This window comes from Nicotiana tomentosiformis, chromosome 4, assembly GCF_000390325.3.
Source record: "Nicotiana tomentosiformis chromosome 4, ASM39032v3, whole genome shotgun sequence".
NCBI classification, from domain to species: domain Eukaryota; kingdom Viridiplantae; phylum Streptophyta; class Magnoliopsida; order Solanales; family Solanaceae; genus Nicotiana; species Nicotiana tomentosiformis.
The window spans coordinates 117,791,922-117,806,896 of NC_090815.1; the positions used below are offsets into that span (position 1 = coordinate 117,791,922).

Genomic DNA, 14,975 nt, shown 5'->3' on the forward strand with positions numbered 1-14,975 from the left:
CTTTAATAATCACATTGCAAAACTATTTTGGCGTACAATAGGTACTTAACCAATGATCATTCATGCCATAATAATGACATTATTTTCTTATTTCATCTCAAACCTTCTCTTTCTAGAGGTGAGTGGTATATTCACTAACACTAACACGTTCATGTTCTTCCACGAATGAATATGTATGCATAAATCACATGTTGTCATATTCACATTATGAATGGACCATGATCATCTATATGTGCTTTACAAAATCTCATGCCCAATCGATGACAAGCATTACTTTCACATAGTAAAGGATTATTTTGAAAATCCTTATTATTCTCATTACCACAATGATGACGATTATAATTTCGTCTATTGCCACGTCCACATCCATTGATACTTTCATGGTAATAATTTTATCTTCTTTCAGACTTATTACATATTGCTACCGCATTCTCTTAGGGGAACGAGAATGAAGCAAATTCAAAATTATATGCAAAATATGTTTCTTACATTACTGTTGTCCTTTAATAATAACATTGCAAAAATATTTTGGCGTATAATAGGTACTTAACCAATGACCATTCACGCCATAATAATGACATTATTTTCTTATTTCATCTCAAACCTCCTTCTAGAGTTGAGTGGTATATTCACTAACACTAACACGTTCATATCTTTCCACGAATGAATATGTATTCATAAATCACATGTTGTCACATTCACATCATGAATGGACCATGATCATCTATATGTGCTTTACAAAATCTCATGCCAAATCGATGACAAACATTACTTTCACACAGTGAAAGATTATTTTGAGAATCCTTATTATTCTCATTACCACAATGATGACGATTATAATTTCGTCTATTGTCACGTCCACATCCATTGATACTTTCACGGTAATTATTTTGTCTTCTTTCAGACTTATTATATATTGCTACCACATTCTCTTAAGGGAACGAGAATGAAGCAAATTCAAAATTATATGCAAGATATGTTTCTTGCATTAATGTTGTCCTTTAATAATCACATTGAAAAAATATTTTGGCGTACAATAGGTACTTAACCAATGATCATTCATGTCATAATAATGACATTATTTTCTTATTTCATCTTAAACCTCCTTCTAGAGGTGAGTGGTATATTCACCAACACTAGCACGTTCATATTCTTCCACGAATGAATATTTATTCATAAATCACATGTTGTCACATTCACATCATGAATGGACCATGATCATCTATATGTGCTTTACAAAATCTCAAGCCAAATCGATGACAAACATTACTTTCGCATAGTGAAGGATTATTTTGAGAATCCTTATTATTCTCATTACCACAATGATGACGATTATAATTTCGTCTATTGCCACGTCCACATTCATTGATACTTTCACGGTAATAATTTTGTCTCTTTCAGACTTATTACATATTGCTACCACATTCTCTTAAGGGAACGAGAATGAAGCAAATTCAATGGGACGAGTTTCCACTTCTTGTGCTCATAATCATAAATGAATTTGATCATGGCAAGACATTTAAATTTTACCACTTCGGGAGGTTATAATTACTTACAAACTCTATTAGAGTAAAAAATAAAAAATAAATGAAGTTCATGGAATAATTGACAATCATTATGCTCAATCTCAAAGCTTCTATTCAATTGGTTAGAGTCTCGTGATAACAGAGAGAACTCTTATTGATTTGGGATGAATTACAATGGCATAAAACTTCTCTGTTTATAGGAAAAAGTGACTCGGCCCCTCAGTAACAAACCCTAAAATCTCTCTAAATATAGAGATTTCACTTTTAATACAATTCTATTTATAACAAATAGAACGGTAAAAAATTAGTCTCCTAAATATCAAGTGTTCTTTACAAATCCTACGCAAGGCCATACATAATTCCACTACCGCATGGACAAAATGGACAAAAAGAAAAAGTTCCAGCTGCTATAGGAAATGCTGCATATTTCATTATACTTTAAACAAAATCAATGTTGTGTTTACACACAATGTACATTACACAAATTTATCAAGAATGACCAAAACAAATTCAAACAATAGGATCTTTTGACATGCTTCTGTGACCTGACGGAGGAATTCCTTCAAGTTTATGTTATTTGCCAAAATGTATACACAAATCTCCTATAACTAAAATCTACTGGCAACTTCACCATCCACTTTCTAAGTATTGTTCAGCAATTACTGAGGCAATCCTAATGTAGCTTCAACATATCCACAAGATGCTGCTGATGAATAACCACAGTTCAAAAATTCAAAGATCTAGCAACTCCAACTAAAACCACTCCTTTAAGAACACCCCAATACCAAAATCCCCTCCACCGCTCGACCACTTGAACTGCAACCTGCACGTATAATACCTGTATTGCAAATGGCATTAACCCATGTTCTTGAAAATAAGTTACTACCTAATAAATAGATAAAGGCTCAATAGATATAGCACAGTGAAGTGCGTCTATGACTAGGCAATTTGACCATTTATGTCAATGCTTCTCGTTTTTTACATTTTCCCTTCAAGTAAGAAACGACAGAATTTTATGCTTCTTAATAAACCATAATATAGCTCATAATTCACTGTTTATGTTGCAATGTTAGTTATCCTAGTTAAGCATAAGTGTGGCCAAGCGTCGGACACTCCTACTGTAATTTATTCCTTGAATAAATTGTTTTTTGTCCATAACGAGGATGACATGCTTCCATTACCACAATATGGAACCATGTGAAATCAGTCAAAAAAGTGTTCATTTATCAATTTTATGGAGGCAAAGGCAGTTAAGATCCCAGAAAAGAAGAGACGAATCACAGTATAATTAACAAAATAGAACTTACCAGCACTTATTTCCAGCTTCTCCCTGTACCAAGTGTAGGGGTCAAAAGAGATCAGAATAGAATATACAGTTGGCATGAATAAGCTAGTGACCGTTTCTGCACATAATATCTGGCAGAGCCTGGGTACGGGGCCGTGACCTCATAATTGTTTCATCACTGTGTCTAATCCACTCAGAGAGTTTCCAAGGTTTTTGCCACTTCCATTTGAACTGTAATAACCACTGGTGATGACTTCTCTTCCACCTCCACAGCTTCCCACCTTGTCCTGCTACTGTTAATTTCTTCATCGACAATTGCCCTAGTGGCACCATCTGCATAATTAGAGCTTATTATCAGCCATTTTAGTTAATAATGATAAACTTGAGTTTGGCAACTGTCAAAGAGGTAGGGAAAAAAAACATTAGAACAACCTTTCGTGTTTGATCTATAAAGGCTGCTGCCTCTCTGATTGACGCATTAGCAATGCCAGCTGAATATTTGAGCTGTTTTTGTGCTGGTACAGGGATTGGAGATGGTGGACCGCTCATCTCATCAACAAATTGCTTGTTAGAGATAACCTGTTTCTCATGGCAACATCATCAGTATAGGGAAAATGTAAAACATAAGAATGTAATCCATTCTGATCTTGTAACTACAGTTCAACAGTATGCATAAACATGATGCACTTAACCATATAGCACGCAGAAAGACTCAATCAGGCATTTCTTTCAAAACTCAAAAAATATTACTCCCTCCGTTTCAATTTATGTGAACTCATTTGACTGGGCACGGAGTTTAAGAAAAGAGAGAAGACTTTTGAACTTATGGTATAAAATGAGGCACATATATTTTGTGTGGCTATAAATCATTGCATAAAGGTAAATTGTTTCCAAATAAGGAAAGAGATCATTCTTTTTGGCACGGACTAAAAAGGAAATAGGTTCACATAAATTGAAACGGAGGGAGTACTATCTAAAAGCCTTGCATGCTTCCCTTAAAATAAGATCTAAAACACTTGATATATAATCTGGGACTAAAGAAAGTAAAATCCTACCGAAGCTGGGGAAGCCAATGCATCTTGAACAGCTTGCTTAAGCTCCTTTTCAACTTCCTTTCTCCTAATTTCACTCTGCCGTAATAGACCAATGAGTTCTTTCATCTGCTCTTTCATTTCCTTGGTCTCAAGCTCCTTCTCCCAAAGTTGGCATCTGGATGACATAATGAGAGTTAAAGCAAAAAAAATCCAGCGGGCTGCCGCAAAATAGAACTAAATGAGATGTTGCTTCTACAAATTTTGTTTTTAGTTAATAGCTGGACGTCATGTCAGTAATCATCCAGAATTCATATGCACTTTGGGGTATGCACTCATTCCTAAGGAAATCTTCCAAGGTTCTGTCTTCCTTCTTTTTTTCTTTCCTTTTTTTTTTTCGGTGGAACTCTTTTGACTGGGATGATGTGGAATTTTACACTTGTGTAAACATATGGAGACCAAATGTACTTTCTAAAGTAAAGACAAGACCTGCTTACCCTTTTGGAACTCACTTTCATTACCTTTTGACGTCCCTAGCTTACCAAGATACAAAATCTTTTTGGGTTGAAAACTCTCACTACTGGACCTAAGCAGTATGCTCCTAATCCACATTCCACTGCTACGCTCAAAAGACCTATCTAGTGTTTCAGATAGTTTTAGTTGCAGTAGACCTTCAGTTTCTCTATTTCCTTTCGCAATTCCTTCTTGAATACAGAGCATAAAGATTCTAGTTATTTCTACTTATAAAGCTTCAGATAATAACAATTCATACTACACAAGATACAAAACACATCAGTAGATACCTTGCGTCAGCAAGAGAATTGAACATATATTGGAGTAGACTTTTTGCATCCCCCATTGAGCGGAGCTGGTTCCAACGTCCCCGATTGCTAAAGGCACGCTCTCGTTCTTCTGCTTCTGAAAGTTGTGAAGCCATGGCAACTAGAGAATTGGATGAAATGCTTAACATATTCTCAAGGGAAGCAATTCGTGCCATTCTAGCATTTGGCGACATTGAAGATGCCCTGAACAGATAACCATGAATAGAAATCCATTACCCCGAACTTGCTTTAGTAGTTTAATGTAGTTAATGCTCTTCCAGCTGCATTTTGGAGAATTACGGAATCCACTATTGGCTGAAAGATAAGATGAGTTTAGTATACGCACCTAGAGAAACCATTTTTACCCCTTGGAGGACTCAGTCCTTTTGAGGCAAATTCATCAACTTGTCTCAACACTGCTAGCTCTTCACCCAGTGCAGCTCGTCTGAGATGAAAAGAATCAATTTTAAGAAATGCAAAGAACAAGAATTGTTGAGTGTGTACAAATTAAGAGAAGATTTCATTAGGTAAACTAAAGTTTATTACATACACTTGACTTTGCTTCTCATACTCGTGACGAACTTCATGAACATTCACCATCACTTCAAGCTCATGATCAAGCCAACGTTGCAATGACTTCTCATTGCTCTGAATGCAAAAGATACTTGACTAAATTCTTTGATCAAACAGGCACAGAAACAAAATCCATTAGACTATTAGAGTCCAAAAGAGAGCAAGATAAGTACCTGTCCATTTGCTATGTGGCCATTGCTAGTAACTGCATGTTAAACAGAACATATGTAAAGATGAACAGTTAAAAGTTCAGAAATTAGTAGAATTTCAATGGAACTTTATATGAGAGCAAAATTCTTGATACCCTATATTATAAATAGAAACAGAAATGCACCAGTAATCCACAACAAAGGCATCAGATAAAAGCTAAATGTAGTGCAAACCTGAGTTATCACGACCTGAAGATTTACGCGCTTCTAGCAATTCTTTCAGTCTCTTGGTTGCCATTGCAGCCTCCTCTGTCTTTCTTTGAAGAACCTGAAATAAATCCATGATGTCATATACAATTCAGATATTGACTGTGATCACCCCCTTACACGAGCTTGACTCTTGTCCATATTATTCTAGTAAAGCCACCAACTTATGTTACCCACTACTAAATCAACACTGTCAAATGTACAATAGTCACAATATGGCAGGGAAGGTACCACTTTTCTCTTTAATATATCTTGCATTATACTTGAGCTAGATCTTCAGGAATCAGTGATCGAAGTAAAGTTCTTAAGAAAAAGGCTGTCATCTCCTCTGGTACAGATAGACGTTCAAGTGGCTGAATTTTTACGTAAAGGATAACAAAAATTGCCACTTACACATATCCATTTCATGAAGTACAATTGAAGATTTTTAAATTAGACTTTGGCCAACAGATTAAAACTGCTGTAGAAGAATGAAAGAGAATGCAAAGACAAAAAGGAAAGTAAAATGCTCACCATCTTTTGTCGCTGATTTAAGGCTTGCAATTTATGTCTCTCATACTCATTCCTTCTCCCTTCCTTCCTTAACTGCATTTCAAGGAAAATCTTTTTGATAAGGTCCAAGGAAAATATTGTTGGTTAACAAAATAAAGTAGAATTTCAACCACAATGAATTGCATTTGCCTCATCAGTAATGCATGAATATAATACTCTTATGAAAACATTTATAGTACTGAAATAGCAGAACAATCATCCCTTTCAAATAATGACCCCCCAACATGTTACAAGACGAAGAACGTACGGGGAAAAAGTAATAGCAGCAAACTACCTGCATTAACTCTTTCTCCCGAGATGCCTTCCATTGACGAAATTGTTCAGCCTCTTGTTTAATTTTATGCTGCAATTGTACCTATAAAAGGAAAGAATATAAGTTGCATCTAAGTGGTAGAAAGGGTGTTAAGCAAACGAGAAATGTAAACCAACCTTTTGTGCCTTGATTGATTGTATTTCATCTTGCAAGCGCTTTGCTGCGTCATCACTCTTCTGTTTTTGCTTTAAAAGCTGAACCTGGTTCTCTTGTTTTTTCTTAAGATCTTGTATCTGGTCAGCAAAAATGTTTAAGATATTAGAGTTAAGCATGACACTCATGGCTATACAATGAACATGGTACAATTGGGCAAACCTGTGCTTCAAGGGACTTTAGTTTCTGGGAATGCGTGTCTTGCAATTTTAGTGCTTGTCCATCATTGTTGGCTGCAAGGTTTTCAACCTCAGCTAATAATCTATCTCTCTCTTGCTGCATCAACAGGTCAGTTGAAAAAAGGGAACATCAGTTTGACAAGCTCAAAATGACAACGTGTGATCACATTTTCATTGCTTTTCTATTACCTTCACCGCTCTTTTCTCCTCTTCAAGTTCCAAAAGTTTCTTTCCAAAATGTTGCTTCAGCGCCATGGTGTCCAAGCCTCCATAAAGTTTCATTTCAGACTGAATTATTGTTACACAGATATATATGTCAAATCACCACATGCATCAATGATAGGAAAACGAGCAACCATACCATCTAAGAGAACTGCACAACCAAGAGCGCTATCCCATTTCAAATTCTATATTCGCAATTAATATTTTTAATGAATAACTATATTCACAATTAACTGCAAAGCGTACAAAAGAAGAAACATCCACATATGAATTTACTACAGCAAAAGACAAACCATTAATATTAGAAGTTTGAAGTCGCTATTAGTGCAAATGTGAAAAGGCAAGCAAAGGACGTGGAATCTCTAGTAGCCTCCCTTCTTTAATGAATACTAGCACATCTCTTTAATAGGTTAATCCCCCCAAAACCGTATGCACAGGAACAGACAATTTTAAACAATATCAAATTGATTTAGTGTTAAGAACATCTATTTTGTTATCCCTGCATGGTAAGTCCAGATGCAATCAAGAGTCTGCCTCACCTCTTTCTGCTCTAAGCGCCTATTTAACTCATTCAATTCTTTGTCCATTGTGTCTTGCAGGAGGGTATGTTCCCACTCCTTTGCTGCTTCTTCATCCATATCTCCTGAATCACCTGGCAGTACAGAGGCTGGTTCCAAATAAGAATACTGAACCACTTAAAAACATTTAGATTTTAAATTCTTGAGACAATGAAAATGGCTTTCTTCCTGAGAACATCTCAGTCCCAAACATAGTCATCAGAATATAGACCTCATTGTCTAGTACCAAAAGTTGAGTGTGGCATACCATTTTCACTCATTGGATAGTCAGATGATTCTATACTTTGCAAGCCCCTTTTGAGCCCTTCGCTTTTTACTGAAAAGACACCATTAGCCTGCAATCGACATGAAGAATTTGTTAGGCAACTAAGTTGGATGAGAGTTCCACTTCTTTTTCTTTTTTTATGACCGGGAAATCCTCGGGGACCAGTGACGCACGGTTCAAAACTCATTGGATAATGGGCCCACCCCTCTATCCTTCTCCACTTAAATACCAATTGCCAGAATTTTGCCTGTGGCAGTGTTCGAACCCGTGACGTGCGTCTAACCCACACATCACAAGCTGGCACTCTTACCACTAGACCGAAGCCTGGGGGCATGATAATTCCTCTTTCTTAAAATGGCTTCTATAAGTGAGGGGAGCTCAATACCTTCACTTCAGTTCCACATTGTTCAGTGCCAGAGCCTCTTCTGCGGTACTCATGCAGTTCTCTGCTTAGCTCCTCATTACTAGCTTCAAGCCATGAAATCCTATCCTTGAGTACCTATTTCAAATTGAAATCTCCTTTGTCATTTTGGTGAAGACTGAAGATGACCAGAGCTTTATTTAATATTTAAAAAGGTAGTCTGCTGACATCTACACACGGAGAACAACAACAAGTTTACCTGAATTTCAGAGGAAGCACCTCCCCCACGGGCACAGAGTTCTGCCTGCAAATACTCTAGTTGTTGCCGCATCTTCAGCATCTCACTAGATACAGGATCTCGATTGATCTGGACATCGTTTAAGGAAAAACTACTTGAGATTTTTGATCCAGAAATGATAAGATACATGAAATAAGTTTTGTCACTAGACTTACAACTGGCTTGTTCTGAATATTACGAGCCCGGTTTGCATATTTAAGAGTGTTGAGAGTTTCTTCAGCATTTATATCAGCAGGACTAATGCATGCTGGAAAATACATAAACCAGACCGTAAGCAAGAAGAATACAGAAAGAATCTGCTTGTCGCAGGACAAGACATGGAAACATCTCAAAGGCCGACAAGAAAGAACGATAACAGCTCTAATTAAATAACTTATTGTTAGCTTAGATAAGCTTTAGTTCACTCTTCCAAAGACCACTTTTATTTCCTTAGATTTTTTTTCTCCTTTTAACTTGATAAGGTAATATATCTTCATAAAAATTGTGTCGTCATGTGCCAGATAGAAACATCTCACGAGGTGTGCCAAACGAACATGACTTTGACTTCCTTATTGTAACCATACACATATCACCCACAGCTAACAGGCTTGAAAGCAATGACAGGGGAATAAAACAACCAATTTGGATAAAAGCTAAACTGATGTCGAGGCCTGTGTTCAATATCATGATTTACCTAGAAGAATAAAGAAGAGGCTTTCACCTAAATCTAAAGAGAAACCAAGCTTGTGCAAGTCATTAGAAAATGCAAGCTTTGTCGTCTCCAAGGTAAAAAATCTCCAAAGAGCCGCTTCTTTATTTAGTGAACAGAAACAATTTAGTGTAATGAACTTCTGCTTAAATGCTAACACTGACGTTCATTCTTGATCAAAGAAAACAACTACAGCGTTCATTTCGAGAGTGACAAACTGCCTACTAGAAAAATCTGTACACTTGTGCATTTGGTAGTTTAGCATGGTTTATTCTAGGTACGGAAGAAAGAATATAGTTAATATCACTAAGTCAAGGTCACAATGCTTTCTTTGGCAAGACTTAAGTGTAGAAAAGTTCAGCAAAACTGAGACACATAATAGGTTCTTCATTCAAAATCCATTCAAACTAGAACAAATAAGGGGTTAAACTGGAATTACCAATCATGACAGTCCGACTGTTACCACCAAGTGAATCCTGTCATTTGCCAAAAACATTTCATTAAAAAAGATCAACAAATAACTAAATAAACAGACTAGAAAATCAACAAGGGAGAAACAAAACAAAGCAACTTTAAAAGATGATGATATTATCAAAATCTAAAATACCAAAGCCACCCTAATATTGTATTATTGCCAAACTCAGTCCACAATTTTCGCAGTATTCATTTTCCAATTTAATTCCTCTCCACCGAGATGACTTATACTTCTATGTGATAAATTCTCCAGTGAGAAAACTTATTACTAAGGTTAGCTGATGTTTTACTATTATAATAAAGAGTATCAAGGATTTCAGGGAACATTTCGATATAGAAGTCTGATGACAAGAAAAAGGTTGGACTTATTCAGATTGGATGTTGGAAAGACATTCAGGAAACATTTTATTATCAAGATTGCATCATAACTACTGACAAATTGGGAAGCAAGAGGTTCCCCTGATGTCAATGACATCTTAAGAACAAACAGGTGTAAAGAGAACTCATTTGATCAAATGAACCAAGAGCTGATTTTGTTGAGAAAAACAAACAAGAGCTGCTTTGGATTATTTTGATCAAATGAGTTCTCTTCACACTCGTTCATTCAGAGCTCCATCATACAGTACACAAATGAGGAGATACTCAGACAGAAATATGAAATGTTTTTCCCATTTCTTAGATCTGGTTCTTCCTTGTGTTTATTATTTCAACGATTTAATGAAATATTGGAATAACCTAAAACATGGAACCATGTCAAACCTGCAATAGCCGAGTGAGTTTACTGTCTCGATAAGGAACATGCACACCTTCTTTCCGCTTTTTCTCATCCCCAAGTGCACTAATAACATTTCCAAGTGCAAGAAGGCCCTTATTAATGTGAACTCCTGTGATGGACAATTCGGTCAATAATCGCCATGCAAGGGACACTTTCAAAGACAGCAAGAATGTTAAAACAAGAACCTTCTTTAAAACGGAGACCGTTTGATCCAGTTCGTTTTGCTCGCTCTGAACCAGCAAGATCTACCAAATGCAGCTTGGCACAAAGATATTCTTCAGTCATGCATTCATTGCTATGGCCGTCATTAGAACCAGTCTTGCGCATCTGCTCCACTGTAATGGTGAATATGGCATGAGAGCGACTGAAAAAGTGAAAACAAAAAGGGGATAAAGCAGCTTATTGTATAAGTGTAAATATTTACAAATAATTTAACAGAAAAAACGCATCTTTCACGAGTCAATACTCGGTCCATCAGGATACAAGCAACAAAAGCTGGATTTAAGAACTCTCGCTATTAGTTTGCTCGTATTCTTACATTCGTGTTAATAAATTCATGTGTCAAAATCTTGCTCGTTGAAATAATTTCTTTCTTAACAAAGAAGCAAGTTCATTCGTAAATTATCGGAACATTATAACTACGCCTCAGTCCCAAACAAGTTGGGGTCGGCTACATAAATTCTCACTTCTTCATTTAAGCTCAACTCATATCATCATTTATATGCACAAAAGTTCAACGCCACTTCCACCCAACCCCCAAAGAAAGAAAATTAAAAAAAAAATTATTGTCAGTTTTTTTCTTTTTAAATTTAGGAGTTTCATGCGAGAGTATACCATGTTTCAGACCAAAATAAGTAAGGAGGAGAGAGTACACTATACAATTAACTAGGTTCCAACCTTGATTGGTTATTCATGTTTGTACTGCCTGTGGCCCTGCTAAGAGATCCTTGTTCCAGGCAATCGGCCATTTCTTTGAGTGTTTTCACACTGCGTTCGGTGGATCCTGCCAATGTAATAACACCATTTGAAGATTCACGAATTTGTATTGGGGGTTTCCCAGGAATAGCAACTTTTCCATTGTGTCCATTTGTTGTCTCTGATCTGTTAACAGAAATAGCATCCAGCAAATCTCGTACTTCTTCTTTGTGTATCTGGAAAAAGAATTATCTTAGTAAAAATGCTGCATAATTACTATCACAAAGCATGCGTAACATCACTCAAATAAAAAATATATCCGGTCTATACAAAGAACAAGATGATAAAGAGAAAAAAGTTAGCATCTAGAAATAATGTTTGATCAGTCTCTGGGTTCCAAGTAAAGAGAATTGAAAGCAGACTATTGTATGATGCTGCATTGACGAAACTACATATTTGAACAATTAACACAATCCAATATCATCTAACTAAAAGAAGTCGGGAAAATGCATAATCCATGAGCAAAGTCGATCCTGTGCCGAGTTGCCACCATGTTATTTCATCCATCTATCTCAACCAAGGATACATTATAGTAAATGCAGCATGAATTTGGACTTGATGTACACTTTGAGTCCATCATGGAAGTATAATCCTACTATGGCTAAATTCTAATAGAAGACTATGTGCTCAATTAACAAAGTCCCTCAGCTTCCTTATCAATTAGTTCTTAAGTGATCTCAATTACACCAAAAGAAATATGCGAAGCAGTTTAGGGAACATAAGAGCTATCTACTAGAATACTGAGGATGCTTTGGTTTCAATAGCAATTTGCACGAACAAATACTCGCCAGTAAATGAAATGCTTAATGCATCAACAAAATGAAAATGAATTCACAGGAAATTTTTTAAGGGCATGCGTAGGTGAAGATTTCAGTGAAATTAAAATAAAACAGAGGAAAGAAATGAGTCACTAAACCTCGATGAAAGACACATGCAACTGGAATTCTGCCTGATGCTTCAAAGCCTCAACCTTGTTGAACAAAGAGTTCATGACTTGGGGAATTAGTCCAGTTTGGAAACCATCTTTGAAACCGGTGCCCATGGTGTATGTTTTCCCCGAACCTGTCTGCATTGCATTGAAATGTAAATTGAAAGAATATGGGGAAAAAATGCCTGAATTTAACTATAGCTTCTATTACAAACCCACACTTCTAGTATACCAAAATGATTTACCTGGCCGTAAGCAAGAACGGTGGCATTATAACCTTGGAACAAACCATCCACAAGAGGAGCCACACACTCCTCATACATGGAAGCTGAGGGAGAAGCAGTGCTCCCATAAACATGATCAAAAGTAAAGGAATGTGTTCCAATTTGCACCTGCAAGCCCAACCAATTATCAGAAGTGAAAGTCATTAGAAAGCAGCAGCCTATTAAATTAATTAGGATAAAAGAGACTGAAAAGTGGTAATTATTAATTATCAATATGGAGAAAGAACGCAGTCCAAGTAGTTTAGGCTTTTCACATAAACAAGAATAGTGACATAAGGGAATTAGTTCACATGCATGATTCTTTTGGAAAGCCTTAATCTTTACCCAGGTGAGTTGTCTTGCAGTTGCTATACAAAACTACAAAACTCAAGAAGAAAAGTCAATTGCAGATCTAAATGAAGCAAAAAAAAAAGTTAGGAAAATAGGATTTTAGTCCATGTATGAACTCCTGATAGCACCAAAAGAAGTTCATTTTCCCCAATTTAGAGCCACACTTTGAAACAATCAAACAAAAATTAAATCTTTAGAGTCAAGTCCTTTTCACCTTCTCTCTCCTCACCCCACCCAAAATGTATTAAGAAGAAAAAAATCAAAGGAAATCGGATTAGCATTCTTCAATCAGGCAGATAGAATGTTAGATTCTTCACCATTTTTGCCACAAACTATCAGAGTAAAAACTCCGATTACACAAACACTTGGCTTAAACTAAAACATGCAGAATCCATAAGGTCCATAAAAGGCAATTAAGCTATTATCACAATAAGATCCAGATCTCCAAAAAAGCTCCAATTCAGTGCAAAAATGCTGAATCGAAGAATCACATTAGAGTACCTGAGGCTTGTTAGGGACGACAGAGACACAATCTTTACAACCCTGAAGTTTCTCATCTCCAATGAGTGGCCTAATATGAACTGCCACTTTAACACAACAATCTTCCCCAGTAGCAGCTTCCATAAGAAAATTCTCAAGAAAAATAATACAGTGAAAAGAAATGAAAGTGGGAAAAACAGTTAGAAGAAGAGAAGATTGTTTTTTCACGGAATTGGAAAGGAAGTATTAAGGAACCAGAAAGTGATGCAACAACAGCAGCTAATAGAGTCGGTGAGGAACAAAGAAAGCTAGTTATTCACACTCAGAAAAAAAAAAAATGTAAGAAGATTGAGAAAAGGGTAGTTGAGGGAATAGAGAAGTGAAAGGGGGTGTATGGTATAGGAGGAGTATTTCAGAAGATGGAGATTGTGACAGTGGTTGTATATGTGTGTTAGTAGTGTAACAACTATGACAACTACCACTTACATAACATCTTCTTTCTATTTCCTTTTTTCTTTTTTCCCCCTCTTTTTTTATTTTTAGCTTAACTATAGTAAGTACCCCATACCAATTACAACAATGTAAAATTTTCAGTTGTAACAGATTACAACATTATGCCAAGTAATAACTAATAACACACAGATAATAATCATTTAGGACTGTGATGGAAAGTATAAGATTCATTTACCCATAATCAGAATGTTTTCCCCTTTAATGCTACAAATATAAATTGATTGGTGCTCCATTTGCATATCGAACACCAAATAAAAAATTAAAAAAATATATAGGCAACTAATGTAACAAACTACTCTGACTATCAATGTGATTTAATTGATTATTACTCTAATCTAAGGTTATGATTTTGTGAGAGTTACCTCTTATTATATGTCAACAAACAATTTAATCTGACAATATATTTGTTATTATATTGTTACTACAACACATGAAGTCATAACCTTTAAGTAAAACGATATATATATTACCACTTACATAACATCTTCTTTTTATTTCCTTTTTTTTTCCCCTTTTTGTTGTTTTTTTAATTTTATTTTTAGCTTACGTATAGTAAGTACTCCATGTCAATTACAATAATCTGGGTGCATATCTATATTACAATTGTATACAGATTACATAACATTTTCCTGAGGAATAATACACACTTACTGTTGATAAATATCAATAAATTATTTTGAGTTTAGATTATATATAGAGATAATAACTACGGTATTAAGGATTGTAATAGAAAGCATAAGATTCATTTATTCTTAATAAGCGTGATTGTCTCTTTAATAGTACAAATATTAATTGATTGGTGCTTCATTAGAATACCGAACACCAAATAAAAAACTTAAAAAATATACACAACTAAGGTAAAAAAACTAGATCCAATTAACAATGCAATTTAATTGATTATTACTCCAGTTTTAGGTTATAATTTTGTCTTGATATGGAGAGTTGCATCTTATTA

General features: G+C 35.6%; 1 protein-coding gene across 4 annotated transcripts; it reads right to left on the minus strand.

Annotated features, from left to right (window-relative positions):
• Positions 1-1,934: 1,934 nt before the first annotated feature.
• LOC104114386 (kinesin-like protein KIN-4A) lies at positions 1,935-13,921 on the minus strand. 4 transcript variants are annotated; one of them, XM_070200195.1, is made up of 26 exons: positions 13,529-13,921; positions 12,659-12,805; positions 12,402-12,551; positions 11,408-11,661; positions 10,696-10,874; positions 10,495-10,619; positions 9,701-9,737; positions 8,729-8,820; positions 8,535-8,642; positions 8,300-8,413; positions 7,897-7,984; positions 7,611-7,723; positions 7,039-7,137; positions 6,833-6,946; positions 6,634-6,750; positions 6,479-6,559; positions 6,166-6,237; positions 5,620-5,713; positions 5,410-5,441; positions 5,214-5,311; positions 5,010-5,108; positions 4,646-4,867; positions 3,867-4,020; positions 3,244-3,390; positions 2,834-3,144; positions 1,935-2,364 (listed from the first exon to the last, which is right to left on the minus strand). In XM_070200195.1, the coding sequence occupies exons 1-25, from the start codon at positions 13,649-13,651 to the stop codon at positions 2,917-2,919; spliced, it is 3,087 nt and encodes a 1,028-aa protein (XP_070056296.1). In that variant the 5' UTR covers positions 13,652-13,921; the 3' UTR covers positions 1,935-2,364; positions 2,834-2,916. The 4 variants fall into 4 exon arrangements, with proteins under 4 accessions (XP_070056296.1, XP_009623113.1, XP_009623111.1 ...); XM_009624818.4 differs by having other exon boundaries at positions 5,635-5,713; positions 7,611-7,738; XM_009624816.4 differs by having other exon boundaries at positions 7,611-7,738.
• Between the last annotated feature and the right edge of the window lie 1,054 nt (positions 13,922-14,975).